The 12,018-nt window shown below is 65.6% G+C and overlaps 1 protein-coding gene across 3 annotated transcripts in view; it reads left to right on the top strand.

Annotated features, from left to right (window-relative positions):
- AHNAK2 (AHNAK nucleoprotein 2) overlaps positions 1 to 12,018 on the top strand; it is a 33,474-nt gene that overhangs the window by 2,034 nt on the left and 19,422 nt on the right. For 2 of the 3 annotated variants that reach the window (XM_045060632.1, XM_045060630.1), the window contains exons 2-4: positions 10,734 to 10,792; positions 10,887 to 10,985; positions 11,590 to 11,700. In XM_045060632.1, coding sequence (XP_044916567.1) covers positions 10,734 to 10,792; positions 10,887 to 10,985; positions 11,590 to 11,700 — 269 coding nt within the window. Of the gene's footprint in view, positions 1 to 4,143; positions 4,233 to 10,733; positions 10,793 to 10,886; positions 10,986 to 11,589; positions 11,701 to 12,018 lie in introns of those variants that run through there. The other variant, XM_045060631.1, reaches the window with a different exon arrangement.

Here is a 12,018-nt window from a genome sequence, read left to right as displayed (position 1 = left end):
TCCCTTCCTATCCCGGGGACGGCCAGTTTCTTCCCAAGGTAGAGCTGGGTCCCGGGCAACTAGACTGACAGGGAGCCCCCCACCGTGCCCACCCTGAGAAGCCCCCACCAGGTCCAGGGAGGCCTTGCTTATAGTGATGCACCATGAGGGGGATGGTCTGGGTGGTCTCTTCTTGGTGGGGGGCCGTGGTAATGCAGGGGTCCTTCCCAAGAGCGTTGCAATGTGGGGCGTCCCTGTGGTGGCCTCTGCACGGCCCTGGGCTTGGGGCTCCCAGGAGCCGCGGGCAGTGCCTTGTATCTGTGAACGGGAGTGACCACAGCTGTCCGCAGCAGAGGCTGGGCAGAGGGCTGTGTGGCCAGGGAGGCCGAGTGCCAGCGCCGGTGGCTAGTGTGTCTATGCTGTCCGCACTCATGGCTTTGCCCTCGGTTGTCCGCACCGGCGCAGGGCTGCACTCCCATTTTGCAGACGGGGACACTGAGTCTGGGAGCGACGAGGCCGAGCCCCACACCCCCCCCCCCCCCCGGAGCCTCTCTGCCTCTACGGGGGCCAGAGAGGCCACGCCACACTCTCAGTGCAGTGATGTCTGGCAGGTGCTGGCTCTGCCCTACCCCCCAGGCAGTGCTCTCCAGTGCCCCCCTCCAGCCTAAAGTGTCCCTGGCAGGGGCGGGCACCAAGGAGGAGGCAGCAGAGGTCGTCCTAGGCTGGGGTACCGACCCTCCCTGAGCTTTAACGGGCGGATTTTCTAAGCCACCACTGGTGGTGGCAGATGTGTTCCTGACGGCACCCTAGCTCTTCTCCCTGCGGAAAACTGAGGCCACACAGCCTGCTCCTGCCCCAAGGTCTCAGGGAAGTGGGTGGGGGAGGGCCCAGATATGCTAGGAGGGTCCCATGCCCCAAGGCCCCCTGCCTCCCCTGCGTCCCCACTCCACTGGGGCTCACTGTGGTCGGGCAGTGAGCCCATGGCAGGAACGCTCTCATGGCCTTCCCTCCCTCTGGCTGGGCTCTTCCATCCCTGGCTGGGCTAGGAGCTGCCTCTTCCAGGTAGCCCCCTGGCTTGCCGGGCCCACCCCCCACTCCCCTGCAGATTCCAACCCTCTCTGTATCCTTTCCCCCTTGACTGCCCTTTGCTGAAGGCTTCTGGGTTTCAGGTTCAGCCTGGGGCGGGCTGCCTGGGGGTGGGGAGCGGAGGTGTCTGGGAGAGGAAAGCAAGCAGGCAGGAGGGCCGTCCCCGTGGGACGAGATGGGGCCAGGCAGGAGGGGGGACACCCCTGCCCTGGGGTGGCATCGGGCCCCGTCTCCAGATAGCTTTCTGGAGGGACGCGGCACCCACATCACCGCCAGGGGACTGATGGACCTGTGGGCAGAGAGCCACGGGTAGAGGCTCGCTGGTGGGCTCCCGGGCCCTGCTGGGTCTGGGGTGGGAATCCTGACGGGGGTCTGCGAGCTGCACCGCCGCCCGTCCCCCTCCCCCTCCCCCACCCCCAGCCTGGACACATTGCCGGGTGTGGGTGTCAGAAAGGGGCAGCCGGGGATGGGACTTCGTGGGGTCCTCGTCTGGGCCTCACCTCCCTGTCAGCACCCCCTGCTGCTTGAGGGGCCTCCCGAGCCAGGAGGCTAGTGGACAGGAGACCCCATTTGGCCAAGCCATGCCCCCTGTGTTTGGGACTCAAGCCCCCTGCCGGCTGCCGCTCTGAGTGGGGTCAGCCTTGGGCGACCTGCGCCAGGCTCTGGTGCTCTGCCCCCTCCTGCGTCCCACGTCCCACATCCTGTTGACGCCCTCGTTCCCCGGAGCGGCGTGGGCCCCTCCCGGGTGGGGAAGAGGATGGCCTCCCCCCACCCCGGGCTCCCTCCCTGGCAGGCCTTACTCCCGGGTGGCACCAGCACCTCGGGGGTCTTCTGTGACACGCCCCGCTAGGAACGCCGTTCCTGGGCCTGGCCTCCTCCCCCGTCGCCCTGCCCGGCCCTGGACAGCAGCTGAGCTCCCACGGCGGCTCTGAGTGGGAGCCCAGGGTGCAGGTGGCTTTAACCACCTGTGCAGTGGGCATCAGCACACGTGTGCCGGGCAGCCTGGCCCTCAGGACCCGTGCTGCCGCAGCTCATCAGACCCCCTTCAGCTGCCCTAGCACCTGCCTGGCCACGGGGGGCCGGCAGCGGGGGGCCGGCAGGCGGGCAGGGCCTTGCACCGTGGCCCTTACCGGCCGGAGAGCCGGGTGGGACCCCCGTGGGACTGGACACTATCCCGGGGACGAGGAATGAAAGGTCTTGCCCCTGCAAGGCCACAGTGGTCTGGACCCAGAGCCCTGTATGTCCAGTTGTCCCATCTGGCTGGCACCTGTGTGGAACCACGGGCAGGGGAGCCGCCCGCACACAGCGCTGGCCACGGGCCACACGTGGGAGAGAGTCCAGGGTCCGAGCTGGGAAAGCACTCCGGGCAGAGTAAGCAGCACGTGCACCCCTGGGGGCCTGGGGGGGGTGTCGGGGAGGGGAGGGCAGGGCTGCAGCCTGCGGGCGGCTGGGGAACCAGGGCTACGGCAGGGCCCAGGGCTTGCGGCCGGCGGATCGGGAGGCTGGGGACGTGGCTCTGTGGGTTTGGGGCACCCGGGCTCAGGAGAGGAAGGGCGGGGGTGACCCTGCTTCTCCTCCGGGGAGGCTCAGCCCTGCCCTGGGGGAGGTGACATCTGCTGCGTGTCAGGCAGGAAACAGAGAGCTCCCAGGTGAGGACCATCTGGGCCACCAGCTTTCCTGTCTCACTGGACATAGAGTCATCTGTGACGGTTAAAGTTTTAGGGACAGGGGAGGCTGGGAGAGGCCTGGGTGCCGTCGTTCCTTCCCGGACTGGTGGCCCACCCCTGGGCTCAAGAGTGCCCGATGCCCCGGGCCCAGGCTGGCCAGAGTCTCCTTCCTGCCTGGGATCCCCCTTCCCGGCACCACACCCCAGGCCACCCCTGGCTTCTCCTGTTCTGCTGTGGGGCCTGCTGCCCTCGGCTGTCCCCAGAGCCCCCAACCTTGCTGATCCTGGCCTGTGGTGTCAGGCAGGGGTGTGTGCTCGGCCGCCCCACTGCCTCCTCCCCAGGGCCGGGCCTGACCCCACACTGCCCTGGAACCCCGTGTGGGTCCCTCAGCTGTGCAGGCCTGCTCCGACCTGCTCGTGGGGTGCAGATGCCGGCAGCCAGCCGGGCCCCACCCCGCGGGGCCGTGGGGCGCGGGGCGGGGCGGCTCCGGGACCCGGCAAGAGATCTGCCGAGGGCACGGCGGGTGCGGTCCTGCCCGGGCCTGCCGGGGCTCCTGCAGCCCGGTCGGGCCTGGGGTCCACGTCTTCCCACCCGCCCCTCGGTGCCCAGCGTGGGAGCTGAGTCCTGGGGCCGGCAGGGTGAGGTGACCAGATGTGGCAGACCAGGCGGCCGGAGCTTTGGGGAGCAGATGACCGGGGTCTTCAGCCACCACTTCTAGCCAAGTGACTGGGGAGGGGGTGACAGATGCAGGTTCCTGGCCCCCAAGGCACCCACCTGGAGACGTGGCAGCAGGGCTGGAAGGGTGGCCGGGGTCAGGCTGCCCCAGGGGGACTCGGCGGGTGAGCAGTGCCCCCCCCCCACAAGGTCACTCGCTCGCCCGGGGCCCTGGGGGGGCTGGGTCCTTCCCTGCTCTGGCCTTGCCGGTGTCTGCTGTGGAAGCAGCCGGCTGTGCCCTGGGCCGGGGCCTCAGCCCAGATGGGGCAGGGCTTTGTTGGAAGGGCCTATGTACGCCTTGGGCTGTGCCTCCCCTGCCCTGCACCCCCTAGCCTGGCCAGCTTCCTGCAGGGAAACTGAGGCACGGGGCCCAAGAAAAGCTTGCCCGGAGCGTCCTATCTGACATCTGCATCTGCGTACCTGTCTACACAGCAGGACTGGACCGGACTGCACGGGCGGGTGGTAGTGACTCAGACATCCCTGGGCGGGCGGGCGTTTCCTCTCCCAGTCAGCTGCTTGGGCTGGGGCGGGGGCGGGGGGGGGGGCTCTGGGGGAGGGGCGGGCTCCCCCGCTCCTTGAAGCCCAGGGGGAGGGACCTGGCCCAGCTCCGGGCCTGTGAGGGGGCCGCCCATCCCTCTGGTGGGGCTCCAGGCAGGCCTGAGGAGGAGGAGGCCAGGGCCTGGCAGCGGAGGAGGGCTGTGGAGGGGAGGGACCCGGGAGGGCAGCTGCAGGGAGCACCAGCTGGGACCTTCACTCCTGGGCAAGCTGGGAGGACTTCTGAGCTGGGTAAGCCACAGCGGCCGTGCTCTGTACCTGCCCCTGCCCCCTGCCCCCTGCCCCCTGCCCCCTGCCCCTGCCCCCTGCCCAAGTCCAGCCCTTGGGCCCCTGCCCTCTTCACTGCCCAGTCGGTCGGCCTGAGGGGGCTGGGTGGGGGGCTCGGGCTGGGGGAGCACGGCTGTTATGTCCCTGGCCCTCTGCCCTGCCTCAGCCCCAGCCCTCCTGAGGACAGGCATGTCAGTTCACGGCACCCAAGGCTGTGGCCAAGCATAGCCACTGCCATCCCGGGACAGGCAGGTCCCCAGGCTGGACCGTGAGGCCGGGGAGGGCTCCTCAGGCCAGGCCAGCTCCCCTGCAGGTGCCGCGTGGGCAGTGGGGGCCTGCAGGGGTGGGTGGGATGTCTGGGGGGTCCTGGCCTGTCAGCTCAGAGACAGAAATAGGCTCGGGCCCACCAGTCCCATCTGGGACGGGCGGGACTGTGGGGGCCTTTCCTTTTGGCTGCCGGGCCCTTTGGAGCTGGTGGGCTGGTGTGCCCCCCCCCCCATGCCTCAGTCTCTCCAGGTGCAGAAGGAGAGACGCTGGGCCCACCATTGCCCGCCTAGTCCCACAGCTCAGGGGCGTCCTCAGACTGGGTGGGACGTGCCCCTTCCCAAGAGATCCGCCCTGCTCCCCGTGTCCTTCCTGCACTAGCCCTTATTATGCACCTACTGTGTGCCGGGCTCTGAGCGCTTGGGGCCAGAGATGAGGCGGGGTGGCCACACTGGGCCCGTGAGTCGGCAGAGGAAGCAAACGTGAGAAGTGCCCGGGCCGGGGAGAGAGCCCGGTCTGGGGTGCGGCTCCAAAGGTCTGGGGCCCAGGCCTCTGCAGGCAGGACTGAGGGCGTCCTGGGGCTCGGCAGACGGGGCTGGGCATCTGGGGGCGGGACAGGGTGGTGTGGAAGTGTCCAGCTTGCAGCTGTAGCAGCAGCGGAGCCGGTGGGCCAGGACCCTCGTCCCCAGGCCAGGGCAACCAGGCAAGAGCCGTGGGGGCAGAGGCGGGAGCCGAGCTGGCCTCCCCAAGCAGCACGGTTACCCTGAGCAAGTCGGGAAGGGGGGCAGGCCCTGGCTGCCTGTGGGTGTTGCTTCGGGAAGTCTGAAGGTCTCATGACCAGTCAGCCGAGCCCAGCACTTTCCTCGTGAAGTTCCAGGATGGGGTGAGGCCCCAGCGTGCCGTGTGCCCGTGTCGGTCCTGGGCTCCAAGCCCAAGGGCAGTGTCCCCTGAGGGGAGAGCTGACTCGGGCGCCCCCATGGCTCCCTGCGTGGCTGGGGGGGCCTTGCCCGGGACCGTGTACCCGTGCTCGAGGGAGGGTTCCCGAGCCAGGCACACACGTCAACACCCACGGTCTCATAGGCGCATGCACGCACGCACCCACCCGTGATGGCTTCTCGGGCCACGGTCCAGGTCCCCGTTTGCAGCTCTCCTCCCTGCCTGTCCCAGATCCCCACTCCCACCGCTGCCCTGGCGGAACGCAAACACCCCCACCATCCCTGGCCCGCCTGGAGGGCAGCCAGTCTCCGTGCAGACTTGGGTTTTGTTTAAGCAAAGTTGCCCCACCCGTGGCTGGCCCTACTCTGGACCCTCCGAGCACCCCCACGGCCAGGGGCTGACAGGGGAGCCCCCAGCATGGTCCAGAGCCCTACGGGCAAGGTGAGCGTGGGGGTGTCATCCTGGGCAGACACCCCACTGTCTGCATCCCCCTGCACCTGCTCCCCCTGTCAGCTCACCTCACCTTGGCTCTGCCCTCTCCCCAGACCCACTTCCTTGAGCCCCGCCCTAGAATATTCCAACATTCTAGGGAGTGAAACTTTTCTGCTGACCCAGGTGCTTACTCCCCTCACCCCTCACCTCAAGTCCTGAGCCCCTCCTCCCCGACCCTGGGTACAAGCACCGGCCCCAGTTGGATGTTACAGTCACATCTGAGGCCATGGAAGGGTGAGGGTTTGGGGCTGGATGGACGCGGCAGGGCCCCGAGCCAGGAGGAGGCTGGGGGAGGGCCTTTGGGGGGACACCAGGTGCCAGCAGCCAGAACCGCTGGGCTGGCTCAGCCTGTCGCCCCTGCAAAGTGGGGGTGACTGTATTTTTAGTAGCCATTGTTCCAGACGACCGTCGGGGCTGGACTGTCCACAGAGCCTGTCTGTGGGGCCGCAGGGGGCAGGGGGCGGGTCAGGCAGAAGGACAGGACACCTTCCCCTGCAGTCGCCGCTGAGGGGGGCCCACGGGCATGGGGGCCGGTGGGACGAGGCTCTGGGGGGCACTGGGGCCTCCTCCCTCCCCGGGGTGCAGGCCCAAGGCTAGCAGTCTGCTGGCATCAGACAGGCGGGATTTCCTCCTTCCTGTTTGTGCGTCCCTGGGCCCGAGCGGGCCAGCCAGCGGCTGTGCCTACGGGGGTGCAGGAGGGCCTAGAGCCCGAGCCCGGCACCTCCTGGCACCTCCGTGGGGTGCGGCCTGGAACCGAGCGAGCCACCTGTTAGAGCCCGCTCGTCACCCTGCAGGGGTGTGGAGCCCGAGGGGCTGTGGTGAGGCTGGTTCCCAGCGAGGGGTGTGCCCCGGCCTCCGTGCTGTCAACACCTTTCCTCACCCGGGCCCTGGACGCCCACGGGACACTCCTGGAGTAGATTTGGGGGTGCAGCTTCTCAGGGCCGGGGATCCCTGCTGCACCGCGGGAGGCTCCCGCCGCCACGCGCCCCCATCCCACCCACCCCACCCCCAGGCACAGGGCGCCCAGCTGGCAGGTGGGGGTGGCCCTTCCCAGGCCTGTGGGACTCCGCCCCGCTGCCTCTCCAGGGACACGCCCGGGGAGAGGGCGGTCGCCAGCTCCTGTTTTGTTGTGTGACTCAGGGAAACGGCTGGGCTGCGGAGGCTCTGGGCGAGGACGGGCGGCCGGCCGCGGGTTTCTGGGCGGGCCGGTGACACCTGGCGGAGCTCCCCCTGAGCGGCCTCCCACCCCCCCCCCACCTCGCCTGATGGCCCGGGCCGCACCCCCGACCAGACCCTTCCTCTCCCGATGCGCTGCTGGCTGGGGTGGGTGGGCACCTGTGCGTCCCCTCGGCCCCAGCCGTGTCACCAGAGCTGGTGTGAGATCAGTGCGTTTCCTCTCGGGATGTTTAGTACGACTGGGGGGCGCCGGGCTCAGCTGTGTGTGTGGGAATGTTCTGAGTTGATCGCTAACTCATCACAGAAGCGTCTGGTCCGCTCTGCAGTGTCCGCAGGGGGCTTGTCTGCAGATAATCCAGTACGTCTGAATGTGCACATTCACGGGCATAAAGTTGATGGTTTCCTCATTTCAACTTTATGTAGAATTTTAGAGATTCTCTCTTTTTAAAAAAAAATTGTTAATGGTTATTTTTGAGAGAGAGTGGGGAAGGGGGCACGTGGGGAAGGGGCAGAGAGAGGAGGGGACGCAAGATCGGAAGCGGGTTCTGAGCTGTCAGCACAGAGCCGGACGTGGGGCCCGAACCCACGAATCTGGGCCGAAGTTGGACACTCGACCAACTGAGCCGCCCAGGCGCCCCTTAAAGATTCTTTATCGGGGAAGAGTACAAATCCTAAGCGTGTGGCTTGATGCATTTTCCCCAAGTGGTCACACGCGTGTCCCCAGTGCCCCTGTGGAGAAGCAGCTGTCCGGGCACCAGAGGCCCTTCCCCCCAGGCTCTGCCCTCCCCAGAAAGCTTGTCACGTGAGTGGGCTTGTGCCTGACGGTGAACGGCATAGACTAGACTTCCGTCTGCACCCCTTTATCCGTCACGTCGTCGCCAGAGAGCATTCCATCGGACAAACAACCACGGTTTCTCCTCGTCCCACTGCCGGTGGGCATCTGAGACTTTCTGGTTTCTGGTACTACCATGGTGCCAGGATGGGCATTTCTGTACCTGTCCTTTGGGGAGTGCATTTTTGGGGGCACGCCCTTGGGTACCGAGCTGCTGGGCCGTAGAGCAGGGTGGTCAGACTTCAGTAGCTACTGCTGGCGGTTTTCCAAAGTGACTGTGCCGGGGCACCCAACGCCCACGTCAGGGTGGCGTTCCCGTCGCCCACGCGTGGGACAGCTCTCTGGGAGGTCCCCCTTGCCCGTTCCCGCCGTTCCACTGTGGCAGTGGAGCAGCATCTCGGAGCTCCCACTGGCCGCTGTCCCGAGGACCCAGCACGCCGTGCGCCTTTCCGTAAGTTAATTCACGGCTCGGCGTCGTCTGTTGTGAGAACTTGCCTTTCCAAGTTCTCGCCCCTTCTTCCGCTGGGTTGTCTGTCTTTGCCTTTTGTGTTGCACGAATTCTTTGTACATTTTGGGTAGGAGGCTGTGGTTTGGTAAGCGTGTTGCAAATCTCTGCCCAACCCGTGGCCTGACTGCTCACTCCCTCAGTGGTGTCTTCTGACGAACAGAAGCTCTTCACTTTCGCGAAGACCACTTGGCCATTTCCTTCAGGGAGCGCGCTTTCTGTATGCTGGTTAAGAGTCGCTTTCCTACCGCAAAGCCATTTCTGTTTATCTCCTGGAAGCTTCACTGTTAAGCCTTCCGCTTTGGAACGACAATCCCCGTGACGTTAATAGTTCCTGTGGCTGGCGTAAGGGTTGACATTTTTCTGCACGGATCGCCAACAGACCCAGCACGAGGGACTGAAAACACCTATCCGTTTCCCACAGCTTCGTGTCTAGGAGTCTGGTTCTGGGATCTTTGTTCTGTTCTGTTGGTTTTAATTTTAATTGGTTTAATTTGTTCATTCATTTTAAACGTTTATTTACTTATTTTGAGAGAGAGAGCGCATGGGGGAGGGGCAGAGAGAGAGGGGGACACAGAATCCGAAGCGGCTCCAGGCTCTGAGCTGTCAGCACCGAGCCCGACGCGGGGCTCGAACCCACGAACCGCGAGATCACGCCCTGAGCCGAAGTCGGACGCCCCGCCGACTGAGCCGCCTGGGCGTGCCTGCCTTGATTTTTGAAGGGTGGTTTGCTGGACGCGGGATTCTTGCTTCACAAGGTTTTCCCCTGAGCAGCTTGGGTGCCTCGGGCCGCGTCCTCCCGGCTCCCCGGGCGTCGGGCGTGAACTGTGCGGCCGAGCCCGTCACAGGCGGGTCTCGCTTCTCTGGCCACTTTCACACCTTTCTCCTCCTCTTCAACCCCGCGGCCCGGATGCGTTCGGGGCCGGGCTTCTCTGTGTGTGGCACGCTGCGACCGCCGCTGCGACCGCCGCGTACCGTTGGAAACCACATTTCCTCCGCCTCTTTCTCTCTCTCCTTTCCTTCGACTGCTTGTGTGCCGCTGGGCTGAACGTGGCCCTGCGACCTCACGTGCGCTTTCGTTCTCTTGAACCTTTTTTCCTCTGTTCTCCAAATTGCACAATTTCTTCTTCTTCTTCTTCTTCTTCTTCTTCTTCTTCTTCTTCTTCAACTTCTTAGTTTACTCATCCTCTCGGGAAACTTCTCCGCGATTTTCAGGAATCACCAATGGTCCCTGCAGACTCTTTCCTCCTCATTGCTGGCGCCCACATGGCGTTTGCAGACCTCCTGACGTCCTTAGCTCTGTTCTTGCGTCCCTTTCCCCGTTTTCCTTCGTGTACAGGCCGTGTCTTACGAGTCCACGTTTGGGTTCGCTGTTCCCGCACGATCCAAGGGATCATAAACCGCGCCACCATCAAAATGGGCTCTGAATCCAATACGAAGATGACTCTGGTGTGGTCTCGTCCATTTGGCTCCTTTTTCCCGAATTTCTGTCTTAGGTACGGTCGCCTTTCCGGGGTGAGAAGAAGCATCAGTGACCAGCTACTTGCGCTGACGTCGTCGGGCGGTCACGAACTTCCTGGTGCGGGTCATTGCTGTGTGGTTCACGATTGCGGCCGAGCCTCCCGCAGCCAGGGGGTTGAAAAGACCAAAGTGGCCAATTTCTCTTCACTTTCGAGTTTTTCGATTCTTTCTTCTGGCATCTCAGTTCTGATACTGAGTCCCAGTAGTACATTTTTCAACTCCAGAATCTCTGTGTAGCTTTGTTGTCACTTGTACGTCTTTGCGACGACGTCTCTTCACTAAGCCATCGTACTTCCCATTTCTCGCGGCTGCTTGGAAGTCTGTGCTCAATCCAACACCTGTGGACATTCAGAGAATTTCCAGCACTTGCTTGTTCCCCCGTATGGATCATACTTCGCTGTTTCTTTGCGTGTCGCGTAACCCTCGGCTGACTGCTGGACACCGTGGGTTCCTACCGCGGCAGCCCTGCACCCCGGCCTCCCTCGGGGCTGGGCGCGTTCTTTCCTGCGTGTTTGCTTACCGACTTTCTTGGACTAAATCCGTGACGTGTGCCTTGTCTGAGCTCCCCTCGTGCAGGCTCTCTGCCATCCGGCCTGCGCGTGCCCTCAGGCCCGGCGTCCGGGATGGGGCCACGTGTGCACGAACACGGTGCGTAGACTCTCCGGGGCCCCTCCCCCCGGGTCCGCCGTCTGGTCTCCGCACCCCCGAGGCCGCACTGACTCAGCCTCTCTCTCCGCAGTGTCTGGCTGGCAGCTGCAGTCTGAGGACCCAGACGCAGAAACGGAAGAGGACCCCTCTGTAAGCAAGGCCCGGAGGATGCATGCCCTCCCGACACAGCCCCCGTCCTTTGGCGGGCCTGGGCAGAGCCCCCCTGATTGTCCTCTCCTGCCAGGTGATCGAAGGGCCGGTGGACGAGATCGTCCGGCCGAGGCCACAGGGGTCCTCGCCGGTCTACGAATGCACTGCTGAGGGTGCCGGCTTTGGACTCCCGGTAAGCCTGCCGGACGGAGACCCACAGGCTGAGGGAAAGTGCGGGTGTGGAGCCACAGGGGGCCGCGTCTCCTTCGTCGCCCCGTGTGGGCAACTGGCACCATTTGTGCAGCCACACGGCCCTGCCCTGCCTTGCCCTGCCGCCCCCTGGGCCACGGTTCCAGCCGTTCCCACATCCTGACCTTCTGTCCCTCGGGACCCCTCCCTTCAGGTGGCCGGGACGCAGTTGAGAGGGCGCATGCATGCGTGTGTGCGTGCGGGGGAAGAGAGCCCGCACTCGACGTGCACACGTGCCGTCTCGCGGAGGAGGCCCGGGGGGAGGCCGGGGAGGGGGCCCGGGGGGCCGGGGGAGGCCCGGGGGGCGCCTTCTTGCTAAATCCTTGTTTTCTTGTATTTCCTCCTCCCCCTCCACACAAAACCCCAGTTGCCGTGGGGTTTGCCCTGGGTGCGGGCGCTGGGGCCTGGGGGCTGGGCCCGGTCGGGAAGCACCAGGGCCAAGGGCCGCCGCCCCACGCGCTCGGCTCCCTGGCACGCGGCACCGCTCCGGGCCCCCCACGTGCTCGGGGCTGGGGCAGGTGGGTGACCCCTGGCATCTGTGCCTGCAGGGGGAGGACACAAGGAGAAGGCGGGCTTCCTCGGGCTCGGGGGGTCGGAGGTCCTGGTGGAAGCGAGACTCGGGAGACGCTCGAACGTTTTCCAGGATGAGTCGTCAGCAGGTGGGTGTGGCCGCGCCCGAGGGTCGGGGTGGGGGGGCCCCCGCTCTGAGGGGGTGGGAGTGGCGGGTCGGAGCAAGGAGAGGGACTTGCCTGTCGCTTTTGTCAGGCCTGGTCTGTGGGCAGGGGCTCCAGAGGCTGGTCCGGGCTTCCCCTGAAACCTACGGGGGGGGGGGGGTGGCAGGGACACCGGGCCGGTAGAGCCAGGCGCGTGGGCCTCGGTGTCCCCGGCTGTGTAATGGGTGCAGCTGCTTCACAAGCCAGGGGCGAGGCTGGGTTCCGGGGGCTCCCTGTGAGGAGGGCGCGCTGCCTCCCGAGGCG

The sequence above is a fragment of the Felis catus genome, chromosome B3 (genome assembly GCF_018350175.1).
Source record: "Felis catus isolate Fca126 chromosome B3, F.catus_Fca126_mat1.0, whole genome shotgun sequence".
NCBI lineage: Eukaryota > Metazoa > Chordata > Mammalia > Carnivora > Felidae > Felis > Felis catus.
The sequence above is the reverse complement of the archived record's forward strand: the minus strand, read 5'-3'. Positions and strand labels throughout refer to the sequence as shown.